Source organism: Scyliorhinus torazame, chromosome 16, assembly GCF_047496885.1.
Source record: "Scyliorhinus torazame isolate Kashiwa2021f chromosome 16, sScyTor2.1, whole genome shotgun sequence".
Classification (NCBI taxonomy): Eukaryota; Metazoa; Chordata; class Chondrichthyes; order Carcharhiniformes; family Scyliorhinidae; genus Scyliorhinus; species Scyliorhinus torazame.
The window spans coordinates 159751093-159778632 of NC_092722.1; the positions used below are offsets into that span (position 1 = coordinate 159751093).

Below are 27540 nucleotides of genomic sequence, written 5' to 3' on the forward strand. Positions count from 1 at the left end.
CATTTGTGTGGAAGCCGGAGATCAGTGAGACAAGGTGGCTCATGGTTTATACCATTTATTATAAGAATCATCTGGGGGGATTTTGAGGAGAAATCGACAGACATTCCCTTGGGTTCAGAGAGTCTTACCACAGTCATTTTGTGTGCTTCAAAGGGGCTTTGTGCGTTGTGACCAGTGGACCGTAGTTTTAATCCATGTTAATCCTAAAACCTGTGTGTATTGTTAAGCTAAAGGGGGAGTAAATGAGTATTGTATTATGATACAATTTTTCCAATGTTTAATAAATGTTTTTTTCTTATTTTGTTAAAACTAATTTGCGATCCTGTGACTCTGTCCCTCCCCGTTTTGTAAAGAAAAGTAAAAGTTATGGGGCTGGATTCTCCATTCCTGCATCTAAAAGCTGACAGCGACGGAGGATCCGTGGTGTTTCACGATGGAAAAATCGGCGCCACTTCTGCACCGATTCCGCTACCGGTGAGGGGCTCGCACCGGCGCCGCATGAATCATCTGCAGAACACATGAAAAATGTGTGGGAGAATCACCGGGTCCGTGCTGGACATGCGCAGGTCTGACAAGCTTCAGCTGACGCCCGTATCGGCAGCTGGAGCTGCGTGAAGCTGGCCCCCTGTGCGGCGCAGGATCGCTGATCCTAGGGGCCACATGATGCCGTCATAAAACACTCCGGCATTTACGACGGCGTCAACGGAGAATCCCGCCCATTGTGTTTGGTCCTGGCTAAACAAGTCAAGGGCCATCTTGTAAGAAGAGACAAAGTAATTCCTTATGCTATGGGTACAGATGATGTAGTTAATTGAAGAAGCCAGGTCTGTCTGAAAAGTCAGTTGGTGCTGGAACTCTCATCTGATTCAGTTTGGTCCTGAAAGATTCTCTCTCCAAAGATTCTGCACAGAAAAAAGCAAGTCGAAACTTGGTTGTTAAGTTTAATCCATGAGTGGTATTTGAAATATATCAGTTTTCTTAATTGGAATATAGTGGCAGGTTTAGGAAGTATGTTGAGGTTTTCTCTTTTACTTAATAACTGTTGTAACTGCTAACCGTAAAGCTTTTTCTTTGTGGTTAATTTTGTGGTTACATTAAAGTTTGTTTTGACATAAAAGATACCTATGGGTCAGTGTTATCACTCCTAATGCAGTAACATTTCCTCACGGCTTTACTAATTGTAAATAGTTGGGTTCTTGTTCAGGATCCTAACTGACCAATCTGTGACAAGAATTGTTAACAAAGAATTAGTAAATGGTCTGGTCTATTGCACAAATCAGCTGTGCCATGAATAAAAATGAGGATATATGAACTCTCATTCAAATTAATCAAAATGGTAGTATGCCACGGAGGATTATACGCAAAAGGAAAACCCTTAGCTTATTCCTGTTAGTTATGTGTTCCCAATAAAGTGGACCATAATTTTTGCTACTGTTGCTAGAAATCTTTGTGAATGAACTTTTATATCAATACTATTAAATCAATTGCCTTAGGAAGTGTCAGGAAAGCCACAAAGAAGAGGCGTTGTGTTTAAGAGATGGTGGAATCCCAGGGGAGTGGGTGGCACGGTGACAGTGGTTAGCACTGCTGCCTCACAGGGACCTGGGTTCAATTCCGGCTTTGGGTGACTGTCTGTGTGGAGTTTGCACATTCTACCCTTGTCTGCGTGGGTTTCCTCCGGGTGCTCTGGTTTGTTCCCACAGTCCAAAGATGTGCAGGTCAGGTGGATTGGCCATGCTAAATTATCCCAAAGGTTGGGTGGGGTTATAGGGTTGCAGGGATAGGAGGGGGAAGTGGTCCTCGGTGGGGTGCTCTTTTGGAGGGTCGATGCAGACCCAATGGGCTGAATGGCCACCATCTGCACTGTAGGGATTCTGTGATTCTAAACTTTCTTTACCGGGCCTGGAAAACTGCAGAAATTGAGTGGGAGATTGGCAGGAAGGCAACATTTAAATTGTTCAAATCTCTCAGAATCCCTCACACTTAAACATTTCTTTCTTTCCGGATCTTTCTCTGATGCTCTCAGAACAGACAAATTGTTCTATAAAAAATCACCTCAGTTAGTTCTAACTACAATTTACATATTACTTCGAGATCACAGTTTACATTCTGTAATTGAAGAGAACGTAATGACCACAACTTGATAAGGAAAGCAGTCTTAATCTGCTATGATATTGTAATTGAGATAATTGATTCTATAAACTGTTCTGAAGACAGTCTTTCTCCTTCTTATATTCTTACTGTATTAAAATTAAAGCTCATCACAATCTGCCACTCATAAATACTTTCCCAAGGACCTTAACACTCAGCAATTGGTTGAAAAGTAATTTTCTCAAACCATGGATTGTCACAAAATAATCCAAATCCGTGTTTATTAAGTTATTTATTAAATGATAACATTCTCCTTCCCAGTCTGCTTTCTATTGTGCTAGCCTAAATTAAAGATGATTAATGTCAAAAGTTTAATTTACTTTAGACCTTAATTTTAATAATTCCAGGTTATTCCATAATCTAATTTAAACAAGCCAAATGTTCTATATCGCTGAACGAGCAGAAACACACAGGATAGGAGATCAATAATGAAGCCAAGAATCAGAACTAGTTTCACCAATTCCGCTTACAGGAGCTTTAAGCAAGTGTGGCCTTTTACAGATATGTTTTTTTTAAAATTGAAGAATTAGAATATCGTTATAGTTGTCAGATATTCTAGACTTGTAAAACCTGCACCAAAACTTTACCGGCCATTACCCCCCTGGCTGTTCAATGCCCATTCTGACATAGCAGCACAGTGCATCAGACATTTGGATACAGTAATAGGTGGTGTACTGAGAGGAACAGAGACCATGCTAAGGTTTGCAGTTATTCAAAATAGTTTAGAATATTTTGAAGTAAAATTGGAAATTTCTTGGTGAAAATGGGAGAGGGAAAGGGATAGCCAAGTCGACAAGAGAAAGATTAGGGCATAAGCAGAGAAGCAGTTACTTAAAGATATGCTTAAAAAAACATCTCCACCACACCCCACCTCCCCATCCCATGAGCGATACAAGAGACCACCTGGTCCTATTCAGAATTCACTTGCTTTCCATCATACTTTGAAACCAATTTCTAGGATGGTTCAAAGCTTCAACACTTTACTCCTAGATTCTTGCGTAGAATTAAAAATAGTCCAGGTAAATGTTCTCTTTTCTAAGACTTTAGAAACCGGGTACAGTTTCAATAAGGAAGTTAAATTTCCTCTTTTGTGCCAAAATATCTCTCACTCAAGACATGGACTGTACCCAGAAATAGGAGCCAAAATTAATAGCCCCCTCTCTAATCTAACTTAGCGATGTTGACATGAATTGTAGTACTCGCAACTACTGCCTGTCAGAGATCAACTAGCTTTATTTGTTCATATTAACACAGGTTTATACAAAACTTTGGGAGATCTTGAGGCTCAGTAAATAGTGCCATTGCCTCTGAGCCAGAAGCGGTGGGTTCAGGCCCCACTCCAGAACTCATTCGGCATGGGAAAACTGTACATGACGCAGGCCAAACAGGTTGATGGTCAACATACCAATCCTTTCAGAGGTATTACTACAAATATTCTAAGGGAAGAAAATATTCACATTATCATAACTGACGTTGAAATGGTCTGGTAGCTCAAAATCAAAAAGGAAGATGAATGGTTATTGCCTTGATGTAAAAGACTATGTAGGTTGATTGTCAACCTGTTATTTGTTCATGGGACGTGAACATCATTGGCAATGCCAGCATTTATTATCAAACCGCATTGCACTTGGAAAGTGGTAGTGAGCAACCTTCTTGAATCTACAATGCTGTTGAGGGAGATCCAGGATTTTGATGTGGTAAAAATGAAGGAATGCTAATACATTTCCAAGTCAAAATTGTATGTGACTTGGAGGCGAGCATGCAGGTGGCGGTATTTTCCAGCTCTTTCAGCCATTGTCCTTCTGGGTGGTAGAGGTTGTGAGTTTGGAAGATGCTGTTGAAGAAGCCTTGGTGAGTTGGTGCAGTGCATCTTGTAGATGTCTAGACTGCTGTCCTGATGTGTTGGCAGTGGAGTGAGTTTCTGTTTAAGATATTGGATTAGGTGCCAATCAAGTGGCGCGCTTTAAACTGGATGGAGTTGTGCTTCTCAAGTGTTGTTGGAGCCACTTTCAATCAGGAAAGTGGGGAATATTCCATTACACCCTGACGTGCCTTGTCTCTAAGGCACAGTCTTTGGGAAATCAGGAGGTGAGTTATGCATCACAACATTCCCAGCTTCTGACATTCTCTTGTAGCCACAGTATGAGTCTGTTCCAATTAGCATTCTGATGAATGGTAAACACTAGGAATGCTGATGATGGTGGATTCAATGATGGCAGCATCGTTGAATGTCAAGGGGAGATTTAGATTCCCTCTTGTTGGAGATGGTCATTGCCAAGCATTTGTATGGCACAAATGTTACTTGCCACTTATCAGTCAATGCTGGAATATTGTCCAGGTCACAGCAAAGGATATTGGTCGACAAACACTGACTGCGCAAAGTAAGTATCCCTCAAATTTACAGAAAGCAGCATCTATTTTCTTATTATTTAACCACCCTTACCACACATTGGGAAGGGAATCTGCTCCCAGGACTCTGCTAGAAATATTTTCAGAGCTGGCAGGAAGAGCACAAGTACTGAGCAGAAGTAAAGCATGAATATGTATATCTTCACTTCATTGTCGGCCTTCATTGAAAACAGGAGTAAGGATGTCATACAGGGCCTCGGTCATACCACAGTTGGTTTATTGTGTGCAGGTTTGGTCTTATCCAAGAAAGAGGGAGTGCAACAAACGTTCACCAGACTAATTCCTGGGATGGCAGGATTGTTGTACAAGGGGAGATTTGAGTCGACTGGGCCTGGCTTCACTGGAATTCAGAGGAATGAGAGGGGATCTAATTGAAACACGTAAAATTCTGACAGGGTTGGTCAGACTGAATGCAGGGATGTTGTTTCCTCTGGTTGGGGTGTCTAGAAAAAGCGATCACAGTCTTAGGATGTAGGATAGGCCATCTAGGACTGAAATGAGGAGAAATTTCTTCACTCAAAGGATTGTGAATCTGTGGAATTCTCAACCACAGAAGGATGTGAAGGCCAAATCACTGAATGTATTTAATCACAGAGTCACAGAATATAGAGAAGAGGCCCTTTGGCCCATCGAGTCTGTACCGACACATGAAAAACACCTGACCTTCCTACCAAATCCCATTTGCCAGCACTTGGCCCATAGCCTTGAATTCTGATGTGCCAAGAGCTCATCCAGGTACATTTCAAAGGATGTGGGGTAACCCACCTCTATCACCCTCTCTGACAGTGTATTCCAGACCATCACCATCCGCCCACAGCATCCTGGGACACAATTCATCCAGACCTTGAGATTTGTCTACCTTTAAGCCTGCCAACACCTCCAATACCTTGTCACTCCCTGTGACAATTTTCTCAGCAACCTCAGTCTCTCTCTCCGAGTTCTATATCTACCTCCTCATCCTCTTGGGAGACTCGATGGGCTGAATGGCCTCCTTCTGCACTGTAAATTCCACGATTTAATGATTCTATAACCTATGAAGTATTTGTTCATACCTTTTGTGAGGGCCACGAAGAATCCAGCACGAGTTTTAAGGATACAAAGTAATAACATTAATTTACAATAACATATATATATATATAACAGCAGCAGCAACTTCCCTTGCTGCACACTCCTTCCTGCTGGTTCCAAACTGGCCAGCTTTATTTATACTTGGAGTTTACTAATGGTTTCTCCGCCCCCCTCATTGGGGAAGCTCATACTCCCACAGGATTGTGGGATTGTCATTAGTCCCCAGCCAATGGTAAGCAGGCAGGTTATCACATCCCTCCCCCCTCAAAGTCCAAGGAATCCACCAAAGACCTTGGCGAAGGAGGGCGTCGGACTCGTTTTGCCGCAGGCCGGTCACCATTTGCACGCGGCGCTGGATCAGGCGGCGTGTAACGAGACGGAGACAGGCGCTTCCGTGATGAACGGCGTAACGGTTGTGCATCCACGGCCCGTGGACCCGAGGATTCCCCCTCTGATGCGTCCTGTGTCCCCATCTCGGAGTCAGAGTCTGCTGCCTCCGTCATGTCAGCGTCTCTATCTCCATTTGGTTCTGTAATGACCTGCGCAGGCTTTGAGTGAGGCACCAGTGGAAGATTGTGAGGACTACCTTCCCTTGTCTCTGGTCTCTGCGGCTGTAGAAATGAGCTCCGGGGGCGGGGAATCTTTGGAGGGGATCGTCTTCTGGACCGAACATGGTCTACATGTTTGCGCTGGAGACGGCCCTGGGCTTGCACCTGGTAAGATATAGGGCCCGTTTGGCGAAAGATTACACCAGGAACCCACTGGGCACCACCAGCAAAATTCCGAACGAATACTGGGTCACCGGCGCAAACTGCCGAATCGGCCGATGGTGAGAAAATCCCTGTCCCTGCCGTTCTTGTGTGCGGCGTACTTTTGCGCCAATGTCCGGGAAAACCATACTAAGGCGGGTGCGAAGTCTCTGGCCCATTAGGAGTTCTACGGGAGCTACCCCAGTCACTGCATGGGGGGTGGTCCTATACGTAAACAAAAGCGAGCCAGTCTCGTGTCCATTGATCCGGAAGACTGCTTCTTTAGGCCTCTTTTAAATGTTTGCACTGCGCGCTCTGCCAACCCATTTGAAGCCGGGTGGTAAGGGGCAGTGCGGACATGGCGTATGCCGTTCATCTTCATGAACCTCGCAAACTCCTTACTCGTGAATGGAGTGCCGTTATCCGTGACCAGCACCTCGGGGAGGCCATGCATACTAAAAGACAAATGCATCTTTTCACTTGTTGCGCAGGACGTTGTCCCCTGCATCTTATCCACCTCTAGCCATTTAGACTGGGCGTCGATTAATAGAAGGAACATGGATCCTTGAAAAGGGCCTGCGAAATCTGCATGCAAGCGTGCCCAAGTGGCCATTCCCAGTGACGTAGGGGCACGGCCGGCGGAAGCTTCTGATGCTCCTGGCAAATGGAGCAGTTTTGGGCCACCTTCTCAATGTCGGTGTCGAGGCCTGGCCACCAGACATAACTCCGGGCCAACATTTTCATTTTGGTCACACCTGGATGCCCATTGTGCAAGTCTCTTAGTATCAGCTCCTGGCCTTTCCGGGACAATCACACGCGTCCCCCACAAGAGGATGCCATCTTCCACGCTGAATTCTGACAGCTTGGAGGAAAATGCCCGCAACTCGCCTGGGAGCTGTCTATGCTGCCCACCATACAGGACTATGTGCTGAACCTTTGACAGAACTGGCTCCGTCTGGGTCCACTCACGGATCTACGATTCCGTGACAGGCAAGGTGTCCATAAAATTTAGGGTTGCAACCACCTCACCGGTCGTGGGGGTCGACATGGAGCCGGTCGATAAAGGCAATCGGCTCAGTGCGTCGGCATTTGCTATCTGCGTTCCTGGTTTGTGCTCCAGAGAATACTCGTATGCAGCAAGCAACAAAGCCCAGCGCTGGATCCGTGCGGAAGCAATGGGCGGTATTGGCTTATCCTCTCTTAAAAGTCCCAGCAGAGGCTTATGATCAGTCACGATAGTGAAATGGCAGCCATACACGTACTGGTGGAAGCGTTTCGCCGCAAAAACCACTGCCAGGCCCTCCTTCTCGATCTGCGCGTACTTTTTCTCCGCTGCAGTCAATATGCGGGAGGCGAAAGCTATCGGTCGCTCGGCACTGTTCTCCATCTTGTGGGACAGGACGGCCCCAATACCATACGGGGATGCATCACATGTGACGAGCAAAGGCTTTCCAGGATCATAGTGGGTTAGTAACCCAGACAACGACAATTGTTGCTTTACCCGCCGGAAAGCGGTTTCTTGCGGCTGACCCCAAACCCAGGTGTGATTTTTCTTTAGCAGAAGGTGCAATGGGGCCAGCATAGTTGTCAGATTGGGAGGAACTTCCCGTAATAGTTTACGAGACCGAGAAAAGAACGAAGATGCGAACTGTCAGTCGGGGCGGGGGCCTGTTGAATTGCACGCACCTTCTCTGCGACGGGGTGCAAACCTTCACGGTCCACCGATAACCTAGGTAGACTACTTCCTTTGCCTGAAATACGCACTTTCTGCGACTTAAACGGACTCCAACCTCCGAAAAGCGTCTAAGGACAGCCTCCAGATTTTCCAAATGTTCCTGCTCCGACGTCCCTGTAATCAAAACATCATCTAAGTAGACAGCAACACGTGGTAAACCTCTCAAAATGCCCTCCATAACACGTTGAAAAATAGTGCAGGCAGAGGATACTCCAAAGGGCAACCGTGTATATTCATACAGGCCCCGGTGTGTATTAATTGTTACATATGGTCAGGAGGCAAGGTCCAGCTCCAACTGTAGGTAGGAGTGACTCATATCTAATTTTGTGAACAAGTGTCCGCCTGCAAGCTTCGCGTAGAGATCCTCTATGCGAGGCATTGGATATCGGTCGAGTCGGGAAGCCTTATTCATTGTAAGTTTATAGTCGCCACACAAGCGAACTGTGGCATCTGGCTTCATTACAGGTACAATTGGTGCTGCCCAGTCAGCAAAACGGACGGGCCTGATAATACCCAAACTCTCCAAACGAGTGAGCTCCCCTTCTACCTTCTCGAGCAAGGCGTAAGGCACCGGGCGCGCCGGAAATAGCGCGGCGTGGCTCCTGGTTCGACTTGGATACGGGCTACGGCCCCTTTTATTTTCCCCAAACCAGGCTGGAATACATCTGGGTATCGTCCGAGCACCTCAGTCAACCCTTCAGAAACTGTTTGGAGGATGTGCTGCCATTGCAACCGCAAATGGCGCAACCAGTCCCGACCCAACAGGCTGGGCCCATGGCCGCGCACCACGATAAGTGGGAAACGCCCCTCCTGGCGTCCATAAACAACAGGGGTCATTGTAGTTCCTGCAATGTCCATTGGTTCCCCCATGTAGGTGGCCAACCTGGCCTGTGAGTCGGTTAATGTAAGGGTCTGTATACCCTGCTTGATGCGGTCGAATGTCCTCTGGGGGATCACAGAGACCGCTGCGCCAGTGTCCAACTCCATCTCAAGCGGGTGACCATTGACCCGTACTGTCACCTTAATGGGGGCCACACGGGGAGCTGCCACACAATGCAGCTGCAGGCAGTCGTCCTCTGTCTCCACGTCCTCAGGAGTAGTCGCCGCAGGTTCATCCACATGGAAGGTACGGCCCCTGGGCTGGTCCCAGTTTCGGTCAGAACGACGGCACCTCTGGCGCCCCCAGGACCGGCGTCCGCGACGGGGTCGGCGCCTACAAGTCTGACACGGACATGGCTCCTCATCCATTGGTTCTGGAGAAGGCTCCCTTCGGGGAGGAATGTCCAACGGCCACTGGCGTCGGTCCGGACGTCGCCTCGCCCAAGGTACCGCAGGAGTGCGGGGGGCGTTTTTGGACAGAAGGAGTTGCGCTCCAAGGCATGCACTTCCATTCCCTGTAGCTCCTGCACTCCTCGGTCTGCGCTCTCTCGGGACAATACTATTTGAATGGCCTGTTGAAAAGTCAATGTTGGCTCAGCTAACAACTTTCTCTGGGTGGCCGCATTGTTAATACCGCAAACCAAACGGTCGCGTAACATTTCTCACAAGGTCTCAACATAGTCACAGTACTCCGCAATCCTGTGTAGCCTGGATAGAAAATTGGCAAGGGATTCTCCAGGGGTCCTCTCAGCGGTATTAAACCGGTAACGCTGGACTATCGTGGACGGGGTTGGGTTAAAATGTTGCCCCACTATATTCACAAGTTCATCAAACGTTTTGGTGTCCGGTGCAGCTGGGTACGTAAGGCTCCTAATCACCCCAAACGTATGCGGGCCACAGGCGGTGAGCAATATGACCACCTGGCACTCGTTTTCGGTGATATTGTTTGCCCGGAAATAGTAACGCATCCGTTGTGCGTACTGGTTCCAGCTTTCCAGCGCAGCATCAAAAACATCCAAACGTCCGTACAGAGGCATGGTATAATAGAAAACAACTTCCAACCTGTATCCAACAAAAATCCAGGGAGGTGGCTTCAGCAGTGTAGACAGCTGTTCACTTTAACCCTCGTCACCAGTTTTGTGAGGGCCACGAAGATTCCAGCACGAGTTTTAAGGATACAAAGTAATAACATTTATTTACAATAACATATATATATATCTATATATATAACAGCAGCAGCAACTTCCCTTGCTGCACACTCCTTCCTGCTGGTTCCTAAACTGGCCAGCTTTATTTATACTTGGAGTTTACTAATGGTTTCCCCCCGCCTCCCCCCCCACCCCCCCACCCCCCCCCCCCCACCCCCTCATTGGGGAAGCTCATACTCCCACAGGATTGTGGGATTGTCGTTAGTCCCCAGCCAATGGTATGCAGGCAGGTTATAACACTACCAATGTCCTCTGACTCCGCCCCCCCCCCCCCCCCCCCCACACACACACAGATTTCCCCATTGGCCCCTGATGGGCCCTACTCTTTTTAAAAGGGAAATTCTAATAGATTTCTAACTTTTAAATTGTCAAGGAGTATGGGGAGAGCACGGCTGTATAGAATTGAGATAGAGAATCAACCAATGATCATATTGAATGGTGGAGCAGGCTCAAATGGCCGACTCACACCCCTATTTTCTATGTTTTGCACTATTTTTAAAAATCAGTCTTAGTATTTCATTCAAAGGGATTAAATCTTTGAATTTCTCTGCACCAGAATGTTGTGGATGCTCCATCGTTGTACATATGTATGGTGGAGATAAATTTTTAGTCTCTCAGGGAAACAAAATTGATGCAAAATTGGAACTGAAGTCGGAATTTAGCCATAATCATACTGAATGGTGGGGTAGGATCACAAGGCCACTTGGTCTACTCTTGCTCTTATTTCTTATATTGTTATTTACCAACAACCCATCTTCAGATTTTTTTAATACAAAGTACTTCCTACGAACAACATCAGCCATAACAAATAAGCTGGTATTTTCTAAAAGACTGAAAGCTTTGTTTTTGTGAATACGACAGCCTACAATCAAACAATTCATGTCATTGGAAAGCTGCAAAGCACAATAGCGATCACTAAGACTCAGTCCATTCTTGCACATTAATCTAAAATTAACAAATTTAGTACTTACGTTTTTAAAGGTAGCCTCTTCTTCTTTGATGATTTATTATTAGCATCCCCCTCACTAGTACCAGTGTCATCATTCACCTCAAATGAAGCTGGGGAATGGGATGGGGATCCTGAGATTTTTGTGGAAGATTTAAATGGGTCCACAGAGTTATCACAGTTGTCCGTGTCAAAACTGAATGAAGCGTGAGTCGACGTGGGAGAATTTGGAACTTGTATGTTCGTGTTAAACGGGTCGAAGTTAGGATCATCCCATTTGGAAGGGTCAAATGAATATGTGGTCTTTGGAATAGGGATATCATCAGGATCCACAGTCGAATGAGATGGTGCAGCGAGAGCATTGTCTACCTTTTTAACTGTTGGAACTTTCTTGATTCCTATCTTTGGCTTTCTGAGAGGCATCTTTCCACCAGATCTTTTGCCAAATTTCTTCGGAACAGGCTTTCTATCTTGTTCAGCTTCAAAACTGTCTTTATCCTCGGAATAATCAAATTCCAGCCTTACAGCCTGACCCACGGCTGGAGTGTCCGAACGCGTTGCAGACTCGGGTACTGCTTTATCGGACTCTTTCAACACAGCTGTGTGAGTCTCGCATTCGCTCTGTGCTACTGGTAAGGTTTGTTGTTTATCTCCAGCAGCAAATGGATTACGCTCAGTCAGGTTATCTAGATCAAAGCTGCAGGAAGCCTGATGAGGAATGGGAGAGTCCTGTTGACCTATTGCACCTTGTAAACTGTCGTAGGACGATTGCGATATAGTCACTTCGTTATTAGTCTCGGGGACTGTAAGCCTTGCTTGAGTTTCTGTCACAGTTGGGGTCTCTGTTGGCTTATCTGCTGGGGTTGTCTCTGCTGGTTTCTCTGACTTATTCTTCCTTTTTAAAGACAGTGGTCTAGGTTTCTTTTTCTTGAGACTGTGAGTATTATCCGAGGCTATGCTAAAAGCCTCTGCCTGCAAAGGTTTCGCCGCCTCCTCTGTGCGACCAACATCTGTAGGTCCATCAGACTTTCGCACGAGTGGAGGAGATTGAGGTGGTGCCGGGCTGCTACTGCTTGCCGTGTGCAGAGAGTTCTCACCGGCTTGTCCACAAAGTTTGGAGCCTTCCGACTTCACAGGTGAGCTTGGATCCAAAGCAGAGTGAGATTGGAAAGAGTCTAAAACATCAAGATTATCAAAATCAATTTTATAAGCTCCACTGCTGGCTATTGGTTTATCTTCATCAAAGACAATTGACGCTGACTCAGTGAGGGGTCTGAAGGAATCAGTTTCTTGCAGTTCGTTTTCAGGGGCAACAGTGATCTGATTATCATCAGGAAAAAACTCTGAAATAGAAATAAAGTGATTACTATACATTATTAGTGGAGAAAGAAAATTTGCATTCGCCTTATTCTTTAAATGCAGATTAGTTCTATCCCAACTTTAAGTAATCCAAAGGTCATGGAAACATGTAGAGGTTTACAATGAAACTATAGTTTTTAAAAAAGGAAGCATAGAATTTCTACAATGTAGAAGGAGGACATTCGGCCCAATGAGTCTGCACCAACCTTCTGAAAGAGCACCCTAAGCTAGGCCCACTCCCCGCCCTATCACCGTATCCTGATAGCCCCACCTAACCTGCACATCGTTGGATTATGGGAGGAAACCGGAACACCGGGAGGAAACCCACGCAGACACGGGGAGAAAGTGTGAATTCCACACAGTCACCCAAGGCTGGAATTAAACCCGTATCCCTGGCGTTGTGAGGCCGCAGTGCTAACCACTATGCCACCATGCTGCCCCATTCTGGCTTTGATGCAAGATGATTTTCTCACCTTAAAAAAAAAAATCACCAAATATAAATGCAATAGCCATTTGCAGAAACGAGCTCAACTGCAACATTCAGTTCCGCCTGAGTCTATCTCACAAATTCACTCTAAGAACAATCCCCTCTCTGACTCTGTGATGTACAACATGCTCTCTTCAATAAGTCTGCACTTCCCTCCAGCTAAACATTATTACAACTGAAGGTGTCATTTTGTCATCTAGCACAAAATCCACTCTCCACCCCACACAACGCCCCCCCCCCCAAAACCCCACCCATCTGAGCAACCATCTCATGCTGAATTTTACTTATTGCAGCAGTTCTGTTCAATCCTGCAGAGTCCACATTTTCTCAGTCAATAAGCCTGCTTACTTTCACCATTGCTTTTTTTTTAAATTTAGAGTACCCAATTCATTTTTCTTTCCAATTAAGGGGCAATTTAGTATGGCCAATCCACCTAGCCTGCACACCTTTGGGTTGTGGGGGCGAAACCCACGCAAACACGGGGAGAATGTGCAAACTCCACACGGACAGTGACCCAGAGCCGGGATCGAACCTGGGACCTCAGCGGCATGAGGCAGGGCTAACCCATTGTGACACCGTGCTGCCCTACTTTCACCTTTGCTGACCTCCGATCTTCCACCCACTAAACACCAACTCAGCCAAAATTCATTCAAGTTGTTCTGTACTCTGGTGGTGACAGGTCAGGGTAGAATTAATAGGCAAGCAGGGGAAAATTAGGTGAAACAATGGACTGGATTGTCATCCTTGTGGCGGGTAGGAGAAATTGAGAAAATCCCCAGATTGGTCAACTTACATGAGGGGCCATGAATGGGGGGTGGAGGCATAGGGGAGCATGAAGGGCCAAAGATATTCTCTGGAGGTGGGTGGTGGTGGTGTCGGGGGGCGGGGGGGGGGGGGGGGGGGGGTGGAGGGTGAGTGCACAGCTTGCCATATTAATTGATCTCTGAGTTCTCAGTCAGGAATACACAACAAGGCTTGGCTGAGACTCCAGAAATCCAATAATCTATTGAAATGCTTGGCCTCAAGAAAAATCATTGCCTGATTGACACCTCTGGCTCTCTGATTTATGGTGTGAACTTCACAATGATTATTTACCCAAGACAAAGAGGTTCCAGGTGCTTGCAGTTTCTGCTATTGATGTTTCAATTATCTGGATGATTGAGACTTTTACTGGGCTGTAGTAAAAGAAGATTTTTTAAAGAAGTGGGAAGTTATCAATTAATTACTTTTTTCAGCTTTTCTTTAAAAGTCCTGTTGTCAGTATAACAGTCAAAGCTTTCATGCTGCATTTAGTGGCTAAATGGGCATGGAAGTGCCATATCTCATAGGAGGCATGAGGTGATATCGGGAGGTGAACAAAGGACATTACTTGGCATGGGGGAAGCGAGATCTGGGGCATAGGGAGTGGGTAGGCTGCCTACCCTGGCATGAGGAAGTCCTTTGCAAACTGCCTTTCATTCATCCAAACTATGGCTGATGAGACCACTGAGGCGCTGTGAACCACAACGTTTTGAAAATCTGCCCTTGCTCCATGAAACTTTTGGATGGTTATGACATGCCTATCTCCCGTAATGCCATCCGCCAGGTCGCGAGTGCAGGGTGTTGACTCGTGGGCCGAACCAGCCAACACCCTTGAAAGGCACCCTTGAAAATCATAAAACCTCGGGGTTGGAATCAGGAATCGCAGAATCAGGACCCACCCGCCATTCTTAAAGATCTCCTGAGTCATCACAAATTCAGCCCATTACTACCGGCACCCCCTCCCTTAGTGTGTTCACCCACATGAATATCAAACCATTGATCATTTTGATACTTTTCAGTTCTCACCAGTTTGAAACTATTATCCATTACATGCAGTGAGTTAAAGGTTTTGATTCTTTACAAGCAGCCTTTTCAACAAGCATGTACATTGCTTCCTTATGTGACCTTTGTGGCCTGGTCCCATTTTGTGTATGGATTCATTTTGCACCATCCAAATATCTTCAGTGATTCAAACAGCATTCTTGCAATGTTGTTCCAACTTGTTCCAGTAATTACAATGTTCCTATTTCTAGGCTTAGAACATTCCATGTTCCAATGTCTAACTCTCTGTTATGTTCCCACATACCACTGAATAATTCACCCTCCTTCAATTTAAGTTGTATTCCATTATGTAGTTGGGCCAGGATTATTTCATATTGCTGTTTATTTACCATCCAAAGAGGTTCCTTGTCTTGTTCCAGTTTGTTTTGGCACAATGGAATTCTTGGACTCAGATAAAATCTTTGTCTGTATATGAAAGATCCAGACTAACTTTTATCTTTGACTATTCATTGATAAAGCTTAGGTGATAAATGCTGGTGTTAAGTATCTTTCTCCTGACATGTTGCTGAAATTCTAATTGGAAAACTAAGTCACAACCACAATATACTTCAAAACTCAAACTGCAATCACACAATCACAAAATGTAAGATTCATCATGAAACTTGTCACAAAAATAACGGCTTCTGGAAACCTCAAATGATTCGACAATGGGAACAACATTATCTCTGAAGCTGAAAGTGAGACCCTGATGCAAATTTGCCATCTCTATGGTTCTGCTGAAACTAAGAAATCTGGATAAATAAAACAGATAGGATTCTCGGGGGGCCTGACAGGGGAGATGCTGAGAGGATGTTTCCCCTTGTGGGAGAGTCGAGGACCAGAGGGCACAATCTCAGAGTAAGACAGATGAGGAGGAATTTCTTCTCTCAGAGGGTAGTGAATCTGTGGAATTCTTTATCATAGAGTTGTGAGGTTGGGTCGTTAAGTGTGTTCAAGGCTGAGATAGACAGATTTTTAATCCAAATTTATGGGGATAAGGCGGGAAAGTGGAGTTGAGGATTATAATTTCTGATCAGTCGTGATCTCATTGAATGGTGGAGCAGACCCGATGGGCCCAATGATCTACCTTCTGCTCCTACGCTTTATGGTCTTATAACTGCACACAAAGCTTTCTGCTACCAAATACTCAAAAGGCTAACAACATAATGAGATAAAGAAAGATATAAAATAATCTTGGCTGCAGAAACTGTAGCAATATTGATAGTTCCAAGAATGGTGTGAAAAGCAAGAATCAAGAGCTGATGGCAAAGAGAGCAACCAATGACTGGATACAGAAACAAATTGCTTAACAGCAAGCAATCCAGATCAATCATATCAAATGCACAGCAGTATTCTGCTTACATTTGGACAAAAGTAATAATTGGATTTAAAGCCCTAAGTTTAATATCCCCCATGCCAACTATAACCAATTTATTTAAATAGTGTTACAAATGGAAAACTTATGTCAAAGTGTTGAAATGGAGTTAATGTATATCTAAAGATCGCATTGAATCCAAGGTGTAATCAGCATGACCCAAATCAGAGAGGATATTGCCAATATTGAGTTTAATAAATAGTCAGTGAAGGATACAAAAGACACCATGGGATGGAATTCAATTATCGCATTAACCTTTGATGTTATTGCATGATTGTGTTGTCCAACCCATCTGAATAGCTGGATGGACAGAGCAAGATTTTCTGCTTTAATTGTGCCACTTTGGTTTTGTTAATCGGGCTGGTTGCCTATCAATGTCTATTGCTTTCAGGATCGCCTACCAGGAGTCGGTTGGGGGAACATGGGTAAACCCGAGTGTAGGGCAGAGGGGACCTATTCAAAGTTAGCCAGAATTACCAGTGACATGAGCCCAATTTTGTGCCATTAGCTCCATAAGAACACCAGACACTGGCAATGTCCATTTTACTGGCATCCGTTACTCATTTTTCTCTTAAGGAGTCCATCATGGGGTGATTGATTAATTCCTTCCACCCAAGATTATATTTTGCCCTGCAGGCTGGTCCTGTTCAGCAGGATCCCATGGCTGCAATTGACATTTTGCACAGCCCCACTCCAGCAATAAGGCAGGCGGACTCCACACTGAATGATGCAGCAAATCCAACTAATACCTAACCCCAAGGTCAATATAGTGCCAGGGATCCAGGTTCGATTCCCGGCTTGGGTCACTGTCTGTGCGGAGTCTGTTTGCTCTCCCCGTGTCTGCGTGGGTTTCCTCCGGGTGCTCCGGTTTCCTCCCACTAGTCCTGAAAGACGTGCTTGTTAGGTGAATTGGACATTCTGAATTCTTCCTCAGTGTACCCGAACAGGTGCCAGAGTGTGGCAACTAGGGGATTTTCACAGTAACTTAATTGCACAAGCCTACTTGTGACACGAATAAAAATTATTATTAATATTATTAGTTAGGTGTGGAAATGCATTCCACTGAACTTAACAATGTTGCCACCAAAGAGAAATTAAATATTGTTAGAAATAGCAGATACCTTTTTTTAAAAAAGTGTATTCTTCCTTTCCCCAAAGTGTAAAATCTCAAGTCATACCAATGGCAGCTTGCTGAAATCATCCAGGACATTTCTTTTCATGGAATTTGAAATGCAGCCAACTAGGCCAGTCACACTTGCTACAGTGTGATAATATGCTGAGGCATAAGTTTTGATCTAAATTAAGGTTTCTATTCTCTGATCCAAAAACAAGCCAAATATTTCCTTTTTTAAATTTTATTAATTTAGAGTACCCAAATATTTTTTTCCCAGTTAAGGGGCAATTTTAGCGTGGCCAATCCACCTACCCTGCACATCTTTGGGTTGTGGAGGTCAGGCCCCGCAGCCTCGGGAAGAATGTGCAAACTCCACACGGACTGTGACCCGGGATCGAACCCGGGTCCTCGGCAACGTGAGACAAGCCGATTATTTCAATGATGGAATGATGATTGCAAGAAGCAAGTTACTGAAGAACTTATTCAGAATTAAACTGCAATTCATACCAAGTAAGTCTAGGTTATGAATTACAACTCGCAGGAAATGTTATCTCAAACTGCATGTGACACCTCACCATGAATGGAGAAAGAGCTGGTCTGTCCTTTCTCTTCTATCCCTTGATATTATCGGATTTATGTGATACACGCACTCATTTACAATTATAAATGGGCAAGATGATCCCAACTTGGAGGAGAAATTCATAATGACCCTGATTCTATTTCTATCAAGATCATTCAGTACTTAGAATATCTCAAACTGAGTCCTCTAGTTCCCATGACTAAACGTGAAATAATAATAATAATCATTATTGTCACAAGTAGGCTTCATTAACACTGCAATGAAGTTACTGTGAAAAGCCCCTAGTCGCCGCATTCCGGCGCCTGTTTTGGGTACACAGAGAGAATTCAAAATGTCCAAATTACCTAACAGCATGTCTTTCGGGACTTGTGGGAGGAAACGGAGCACCCGGAGGAAACCCACGCAGACTCCACACAGGCAGTGACCCAAGCTGGGAATCAAACCTGCGACCCTGGAGCTGTGAAGCAACAGTGCTACCCACTACCCAAGGAGAGATGATAGGCATTATATGTTGGGGAACTGAGCAGGTATAAGGAGGTAACATCAGCAGGATACATAGGCAAAGTGTGGTTACAGACCGCCTGACCTGCTCAATGGGAATGTTTCCTCCTGGCGCAGAGAGCAAACATTATTACAGACTCCATGATCGTCTGACTCCCACCCATCTCCACCATCATGCCCCCAATCTTTCCCCAAACCTCCACAATACCCCTGGCCTCGACATTCTAACCACATCCCGCCATGACCTCATTGTCTAAAATCGTGTTCTCCTTCTGGTTCTTAAGCTCAAAGTAAACCAAATGAGGTTAACCGAATCGGGCAACTTCCCAATGTGATGAAAATGGGACTCAATGTATATCAGCCACGAGGAGATATCACCACAGGCCCCCGTGGAACTTCAAAAAGCAGGAGATAGAGTCTGGGAAGTGAATGTCTGATGATGGCTTCTTTATTCATAGATTCATAGAATTTACAGTGCAGAAGGAGGCCATTCGGCCCATCGAGTCTGCACCGCCTCTTGGAAAGAGCACCCTACCCAAGATCAACACCTCCACCCTATCCCCATAACCCAGTAACCCCACCCAACACTAAGGGCAATTTTGGACACTAAGGGCAATTTATCATGGCCAATCCACCTAACCTGCACATCTTTGGACTGTGGGAGGAAACCGGAGCACCCGGTGGAAACCCACGCACACACGGGGAGGATGTGCAGACTCCGCACAGACAGTGACCCAAGCTGGAATAGAACCTGGGACCCTGGAGCTGTGAAGCAATTGTGCTATCCACAATGCAATCGTGCTGCCCTCTATCTCACACTATTTCTTTCCCTGAGGATTTTTGAGGTTGTAATATTGATATAAAAACACAGGCAGCTTTAATACTGACTTTATTTAGCCACCCTTTTTAAACTTTCCGCAAACATCTTTGTGGAAAATAGTTTGGATACGGACAGATGTTCAGTTTTAATTGTGTTGCCACCTTTATACATGAATTCAATGAGAGCATCGAAGCAGCCCCTGTTGAATTATGACTTTTATTACTTGGTTGAATTGAAGTAATCGTAAAATATCAAAAATCTTACTGTTAGATACTGGAACTATTGCCGGGATTCTCCGACCCTGCGGCGGTTTGGAAAATCCCCGGGGGGGGGGGGGGGCGAGAATCACGCCACGCTGCCCCGACAATGGCTCGCCGATTCTCCGGCGCCGATTTTGGCCGAGTCCCACCGGCATGGATTATGTACAGTCCCACCTGGCGGGACCTGGGAGTTCAGCCTGCGGGGGCCGTCCTGGTGGGGGGGTGGGGGGGATCTGACCCCGGGGGTGGGGCCTCCACAGTGGCCTGGCCCGCGATTGGGGCCTGCCGATCGGTGGGCGGGCTGGTTCCGTGGGGGCCTATGTTCCTCCGCGCTGGGGACCGGCGTGGAGACGGGAACGCACGCACATGCGCAAACTCGCACCGGCTTTCGGGCGCCGGAGCTGCAGAGACCACTCCAGCGCCGTACTAGCCCCCTGGGAAGGGGTGGATAGCTGCCTGGTGAGGCCCATTGACGCCGGAGTGGCTCACACCACTTTCCGCGCCGGCGCCAGAACTTGGCTGCAGGATTGGAGAATCCCGGTTTATGGGCGGGATTCTCTAAAAATGGGGCTATGTCCCCACGCCGGCGTGAAAACCGGCGCCAACCACTCTGCCGTCAACAGCCCCCAAAAGTGAGGAATTCTCACATTTCTAGGGGGCTAGTTTGCCGCTGGAGTCGTCCCGGCAGCTCCAGCCGGCAGGAAACAGCCCACGCGAGTCCGCACATGCGCGGAACGGCTGGTGTATTCTGCGCGGAATGGCCGGCGTATTTCCACGCATGCACTGGGTTACCCTTCTCTGCACCGGTCCCCAGGCAATATGGCGGAGCCCTACAGGGTCCCAGCGCGGAGTAAAGTAGGCCCCCACGGAACCAGCTCGCCTGCCGATCGATAGGCCCCAATCACGGGCCAGGCCACCGTGCCCCCCCTCCTGGGGTCGGATCCCCTCCCGCTCCCCCATCCAGGACGGCCCCCGCACACTTACCTTCCAGGTCCCGCCAATTGGGAGGTGAGTAATCCACACCGGCGGGATTCAGCCAAACTCGTCGGCCACGCGGTCCATCGGGGCCCGGAGAATCGCCGGGGGGGGGGGGGGGGGGGGGGGGCCCTGAAAATGGCGCCGGAGAATGGTGCAGCGGCGTCGGGGTGGAATCCTGGCCTATATCTTTTGAATACAAATTGACTCAAAAACATTTTTGGTTTTGCAATACAATCTCCTATAGTTTTTTTTAAATCAACATTTTATTGAAGTATTTTTGGTATTGTAACAACAACAAAATAAACAAAGATATAGGCCGGGATTCCACCTATTGGGGCCTATGAAACTATAAACATACTGCAAAAGCCACCTCCCTCCCTTACAGGTAACACCTTTATTAACCGTCTACTCTAAGCTAAACTAACCCCCCCCCCCCCCCCCCCGCCCTTCTGCCGACGATTAATTTTCCGCGAAGAAGTCGACGAACGGTTGCCACCTCTGGACGAACCCTAACAGTGACCCTCTCAAGGCGAACTTCCAAGCAGAGAAAGCTAGCCATGTCCGATAGTCAGGTCTCCGACTTCGGGGGCTTTGTGTCCCTCCATGCTAATAGTATCCGTCTCCGGGCTGCCAGGGCGAGCAAAGGCTAGAACGTCTGCCTCTTTCTCCTCCTGGATTCCCGGGACTTCCGACACCCTGAATATTGCCACCTCTGCACCACCCTTGTTTTTAACACCATGGACATGACATCTGCAAACCCATGCCAAAATCACCTAAGCTTCGGACATGTCCAGAACATGTGGACAGGGTTCACTGGTCCTCCCGCACATTTTGCACATCTGCCTTACACCCCAAAGAATCTGCTCATCCTGGCCACTGTCACGTGAGCCTGATGAACGACCTTGAATTGTATCAGGCTGAGCATGGCATATGTTGCGGACGCGTTGCGTCCGCCCATAGACCATCCTGTATCTCTCCTCCCAGCTCCTCCTCCCATTTACGCTTCAGCTCCTCGGTCTGCGTCTCCTCTGACCCCATAAGTTCCTTGTAAATGTCCGAGACGCTCCCTTCTCCTACCCACCCTCTGGAAACTACCCTGTCCTGAATCCCCCTTAGCGGTAGGAGCGGGAAGGTTGACACCTGTTTACGTAGGAAGTCCCGCACCTGCAGGTACCTGAATTTGTTTCCCCTCGCCAACCCAAACTTCTCCTCCAGTGTCCTCATACTCGGAAAGCTCCCGTCTGTAAACATGTCCCCCAGCTTCTCAATCCCTGCTCTCCGCCATATCTGGAACCCCCCATCCATACTTCCCAGGGCAAACCGGTGATTATTACAGATTGGGGACCAGACCGATGCTCCCTCTGCTCCCACATGTCTCCTCCATTGCCCCCAGACTCTCAGGGCTGCCACCACCACGGGGCTGGTGGAGTACCGTGCCGGCGTGAACGGCAGAGGCGCAGTTACCAATGCCCCCAGACTGGTGCCCTTGCATGAAGCCGCCTCCGTATGCTCCCATGCCGACCCCTCCCCCACCACCCACTTCCTGATCATGGCTATATTCGCCGCCCAGTAATAGTTACTAAAATTTGGCAGCGCCAGCCCACCATCTCCCCGACTCCGCTCAAGCATTACCTTCCTTACCCACGGGATCTTGCCCGCCCAAACAAAGCCAGTGATCACTTTGTTGACCTGTTTAAAAAAGGACCGTAGAATAAAGATGGGGAGACTCTGAAATACAAACAGGAACCTCGGGAGGACCGTCATCTTCACCGTCTGCACCCTCCCAGCCAGTGACAACGTCCCACCAGCCGTCATTTGGTCCACCAGCCGGGCCAGATTCAATTTATGCAGCCGGTCCCATTCCTGCGCCACTTGAATGCCTAGGCACCTAAAGCTTCCCCCTATTAATCTAAACGACAGCTCCCCCAATCGCCTCTCCTGTCCCCTTGCCTGGACCGCAAACATCTCACTTTTCCCCATATTTAGCTTCTACCCCGAAAACCGGCCAAATTCTTCTAGTATCATCATGATTTCTTCCATCCTCTCTATTGGGTCAGATACATACAGAAGCAGGTCGTCTGCATAGAGCGAGACTCTCTGCTCCCACCACCCCGCCCCCCCCCCCCCCCCCGCCCCGCAATTCAGAGGAATTGCCATCGGCTCTATAGCTAGCGCGAACAACAGTGGGGAGAGGGGGCATCCCTGTCTTGTCCCCCGGTGCAGTCTAAAATAGTTTGATGTTGTCCTATTCGTCCATACGCTTGCCACAGGAGCCTGATACAGCAACCTGACCCAGTCAATAAAGCCCCGCCCAAATCCAAACCGTCCCAGTACCTCCCACAGATAGTCCCATTCTACCCGATCAAAAGCCTTTTCTGCGCTGGGCGGGAGGGAGATGGGATGCTGCTTGGCTGACAGAAAAGGTGGCAACATGGGAGAACAGAGGGAGAGTCGGAGGGGGTGGCCTCCAATGGGAGGATTTGAATAAGCGGGGGACGCGGGCTCGTGGCTGGCCGAAAAAGGGAGATGGCTAGTCGGCAGGGGAGGGGGTGGGGGTCAGCCCCCCCATCCAGGCTGATCACGTGGAATGTGCGGGGCCTGAATGGGCCGGTCAAGAGGGCTTGCGTGTTCTCGCACCTAAAGGGGTTAAAGGCAGACGTAGCCATGCTACAGGAGACGCAACTAAAACGTGCGGACCAAACAAGATTGAGAAAAGTGTGGGTGGGCCAGGTGTTCCATTCGGGGCTGAATTCAAATACCAGAGGAGTAGCAATCCTGGTCAGCAACCGGGTGGCTTTTGAGGCAGGGCATATTGTGGCTGACAAGGGGGGCTGATACATAATGGTTAGCGGGAAGCTGCAGGGGACTCAGGTGCTAGTGAACGTTTACGCCCCGAACTGGGACGACGTGGAATTTATGAGACGCACGCTGGATAAAATTCCAGACTTAGACTCACACAATCTGATTATGGGGGGTGACTTTAACACAGTTATAGACCCTGTACTGGACCGGTCAAACCCCAGGTCGGGAAAGCGAACAGCGGCGGCTAAAGAACTGAGGGGATTCATGGAACAGGTGGGGGGGCGTAAACGCGTGGAGATACGCCCGACTGAGGGTGAAAGAGTTCTCTTTCTTTTCCCATGTCCACAAAGTCTACTCCCGTATAGATTTTGTTGTGATGAGCAGGGCGTTCATCCCTAGGGTGGAGGGGGATGGTATACTCGGCCATTGCAGTCTCCGATCATGCTCCACACTGGGTGGATTTGCGTCTTGAGGAGGAGAGACGTCAGCCTCCACTATGGAGGCTAGATGTGGGGCTGCTGCCAGACGACGAGGTTTGTGGGCCGTTAAGTAGGAACATCAAGAATTACCTGGAAACTAACGATACGGAGGAGGCCCTGAAGGCAGTTATCAGAGGGGAGTTGATCTCTATCAGGTCTCATAGAGAGAAGAAGGAAAGAGCGGTGGGAGAAAGGCTAGTCGGGTAGATACTCAGAGTAGACAGATGCTACACCGAGACCCCCGAGAGGGCTACTGAAAGAGCGCCGGAGGTTGCAGGCGGAATTCAACCTGCTGACCACTGGGAAGGCGGTAGCATAGCTGAGGAAGGCCAAAGGGGCTGTCTACGAATACGGGGAGAAAGCGAGTAGAATGCTGGCACACCAACTTCGCAAGAGGGGGGCGGCCAGGGAAATTGGGGAAGTACATGATAAGGAGGGCAACACGGTCATAGACCCAGAGGGGGTGAACAAAGTCTTTAGGGCGTTTTATGGTAAATTGTATGAGTCAGAGCCCCCGCTGTGGGGGGGGGGTTGAAGAAATTCATGGACCGGGGGGGGGGGGTGAATGAAGCAATTCATGGACCAACCAAGGTTCCTAAAGGTGGAAGAGGATCGGGTGGGAGGGACTGCGGGCTTAGAGCTGGAGGAGATATTAACAGGTTTAGGGAACATGCAGTCGGGCAAGGCCCCGATGCCGGATGGCTACCCTGTAGAATTCGACAATAAATTTTCGGAACTGCTGTGCCCACTCCTGCTAAGGACCTTTAATGAGGCCAAAGAGAGAGGGACCCTCCCACCAACAATGTCAGGTTTCGATTTCACTCATCCTTAAGCGAGAGAAAGATCCGCTACAGTGTGGATCTTATAGACCAATATCGCCCCTGAACGTAGACGCCAAACTGCTGGCCAAGATCTTAGCTGCTAGGATTGAGGACTGTGTCCCTGGGGTGATAGGGGAGGATCAGACAGGCTTCGTCAAGGGCAGGCAATTGAACTCCAATGTACGGAGGCTCCTAAACATCATCATGATGCCCTCAGAGGGAGGGGAGGCAGAAGTGGTGCGGCGATGGACGCGGAGAAAGCCTTTGACCGGGTGGAATGGGAGTATCTGTGGGAGGCGCTAAGAAGGTTCGGGTTCGGTGAAGGGTTTATAGGTTGGGTCCAGCTTCTCTACCAGGCCCCAGTGGCAAGTGTGTGCACGAACAGGGTGAGGTCGGAATACTTCAGGCTCCAACGGGGGACAAGGCAGGGGTGCCCCCTCTCTCCGTTATTATTCGCCCTTGCAATAGAGCCACTGGCTATAGCGCTGCGGACTTCAAAGAACTGGCAGGGGTTGGTTCAGGGAAGGGGGGGAGGAGCATCGGGTCTCGCTTTATGCGGATGATCTGCTCCTGGAAATTTCGGACCCACTAGAGGGGATGGGGGAGGTCATACAGATGCTGAAGGACTTTGGCAATTTCTCGGGTACAAGCTAAATGAAAAGAAAAAGTTTGTGATCCAAGCTAAGGGTCAGGAAAAGGGACTGGGAGAGCTTCCGCTGAAGATGGTCGAGAAGAGTTTTGGGTACCTAGGGATACAGGTGGCTCGAAAGTGGGATGCTCTCCACAAGCTTAATCTATCTCGGCTGGTAGAGCAGATGGAGGGGGACTTCAAAAGGTGGGACATGCTCCCGCTGTCTCTAGCAGGAGGGTGCAGGCCGTTAAGATGTCGGTCCTCCCCAGATTTTTGTTCGTCTTCCTGTGCATCTTCATCCCTAAGTCCTTCTTTAAGCGGGTGAACAAGATCATCTCGGGATTCGTATGGGCAAATAAGTCCCCGCAAGTAAAGAGACTGTACCTGGAGCGCAGTCGGGGGAGGGGGGAGGGGGGGGGGGGGGGGTGCGCTGCTATTGGGTGGCTAATATAGCCATGATTAGGAAATGGGTATTGGGGGAGGGGTCGACGTGGGAGCGGTTAGAGGCGACCTCATGTAAAGGTACCAGCCTAGGGGCACTTGTAACGGCACCTCTGCCGTTCTCGCCAGCCCGCTACTCCTCTAGTCTGGTGGTGGTGGCGGCATTAAAGATCTGGGGACAGTGGGGAAGGCACAGGGAGGTGGAGGGAGCCTCAGTCTGGACCCTGATGCGTAAATAATCACAGATTTGTCCTGGGCAAGATAGACGGAGGGTTTCAAAGCTGGCATCGGGCAGGCATTAAAAGGATGGGGGACCTATTCATAGACGGGACCTTTCCCAGCCTGAAAACGCTGGAGGAGAAATTCAGTTTGCCCCCTGGAAACGCTTTCAGATACTTTCAGGTACACGCCTTTCTGAAAAAACAGGTGGTATGATTCCCACTGCTACGCCCACGCAAGATACAGGATAGCGTGGTCTCTGGCACCTGGGTAGGGGAGGGGAAGGTTTCGGACATCTACCGGGAACTTCAGGAGGTGGAGGAAGCCCCAGTAGAGGAGCTTAAGGGCAAATGGGAGGAGGAGCTAGGTGGGAAGCTGGATACGGGCCTGTGGGCGGACGCCCTAAATAGGGTCAATTCCTCCTCGTCATGTGCCAGGCTTAGCTTAATCCAGTTTAAGGTGGTCCACCGGGCGCACATGACAGCAACCAGAATGAGTAAGCTCTTTGGGGTTGAGGATAAATGTGCGAGGTGTGCGGGAAGCCCTGCAGATCATGTCCATATGTTCTGGGCATGCCCGGCTCTGAAGGGATTCTGGCGGGTTTTGCTAAGGCAATGTTCAAGATCTTAGACACGCGGGTGGTGCCGAGTCCAGAGATAGCGATCTTTGGTGTGTCAGACGATCCGGGAGTTCAGGAGCGAAAGAGGCTGACGTATTGGCCTTTGCCTCCCTGGTAGCCCGGAGATGGAGCCTTTTAATGTGGAGGGACTCGAAGTCTCCGAGTGTAGAGACCTGGGTTAGTGACATGGCTGGGTTTCTCAGTCTCGAGAAAATAAAGTTTGCCTTGAGAGGGTCCATGGTGGGATTCTCTCGGAGGTGGCAGCCGTTCCTCGACTTTCTAGGAGAGCAGTAAAGGACAGCAGCAGCAGCATCCCGGGGGAGGGCGGGGGGAATCGTTACGTTGTATTGTTCTTTTCTTTGTATATACGGTTAACATTTATTTTGTTCTGTTAATTGTTGCGTATGGTTCTGCAAAAAGTTTGTTTTTGACAAAAATTTGAATAAAAATAATTTTTTTTAAAAAGAAGCCTTGGGCGAAATTCTCCGTTATCGGCGGAAAGTCCGCCGATCGGCGCAAAAAACGGCGCAAATCCGACTTGCGTCACGTTGGAAAAATGGGTCGATAGTCTCCGGCCCGAAATGGGCTAGCAGCGACGTAACGGGATCCGCGCTTGCGCAGTAGTTCACGCCGTGCAGCGTCATACGCGCCGCACGGCGTGACGGCTCATAAGGCCGCGCTGCTCCCCCCCACCCGACCGGAACACCCGACCGCAACACCCGACTGGATGGCTGGCCGCCGCTCAGCCCTGAGGTTCGAGTCACGCGATGTGGAGGCGCTCCTGGACGCGGTGAAGCAGAGGAGGGACGCCCTGTATCCCGGGCACGGCCGCAGAGTTGCCCCACGCCACAGCCGGCGTCTGTGGAGGGAAGTGGCAGAGGCTGTCACCGCTGTGGCCCTGACACCACGGACAGGCACCCAGTGCCACAAGAAGGTGAACGACCTCGTCAGAGCAGGCAGGGTGAGCCTCCCCCATATCCCCTCCTCCCCCATATCCCCCCTCCCCATATCCCCCCTCCCCCATATCCCCCCTCCCCCATATCCCCCCTCCCCCATATCCCCCCTCC

General features: G+C 48.4%; 1 protein-coding gene across 2 annotated transcripts in view; it reads right to left on the minus strand.

Annotated features, from left to right (window-relative positions):
- Positions 1-27540, minus strand: part of LOC140393173 (uncharacterized) — a 384488-nt gene that overhangs the window by 97389 nt on the left and 259559 nt on the right. For both annotated transcript variants that reach the window (XM_072479311.1, XM_072479313.1), the window contains one exon: positions 11171-12488. In XM_072479311.1, the coding sequence (XP_072335412.1) occupies positions 11171-12488 (1318 nt within the window). The remainder of the gene's footprint in view (positions 1-11170; positions 12489-27540) is intronic.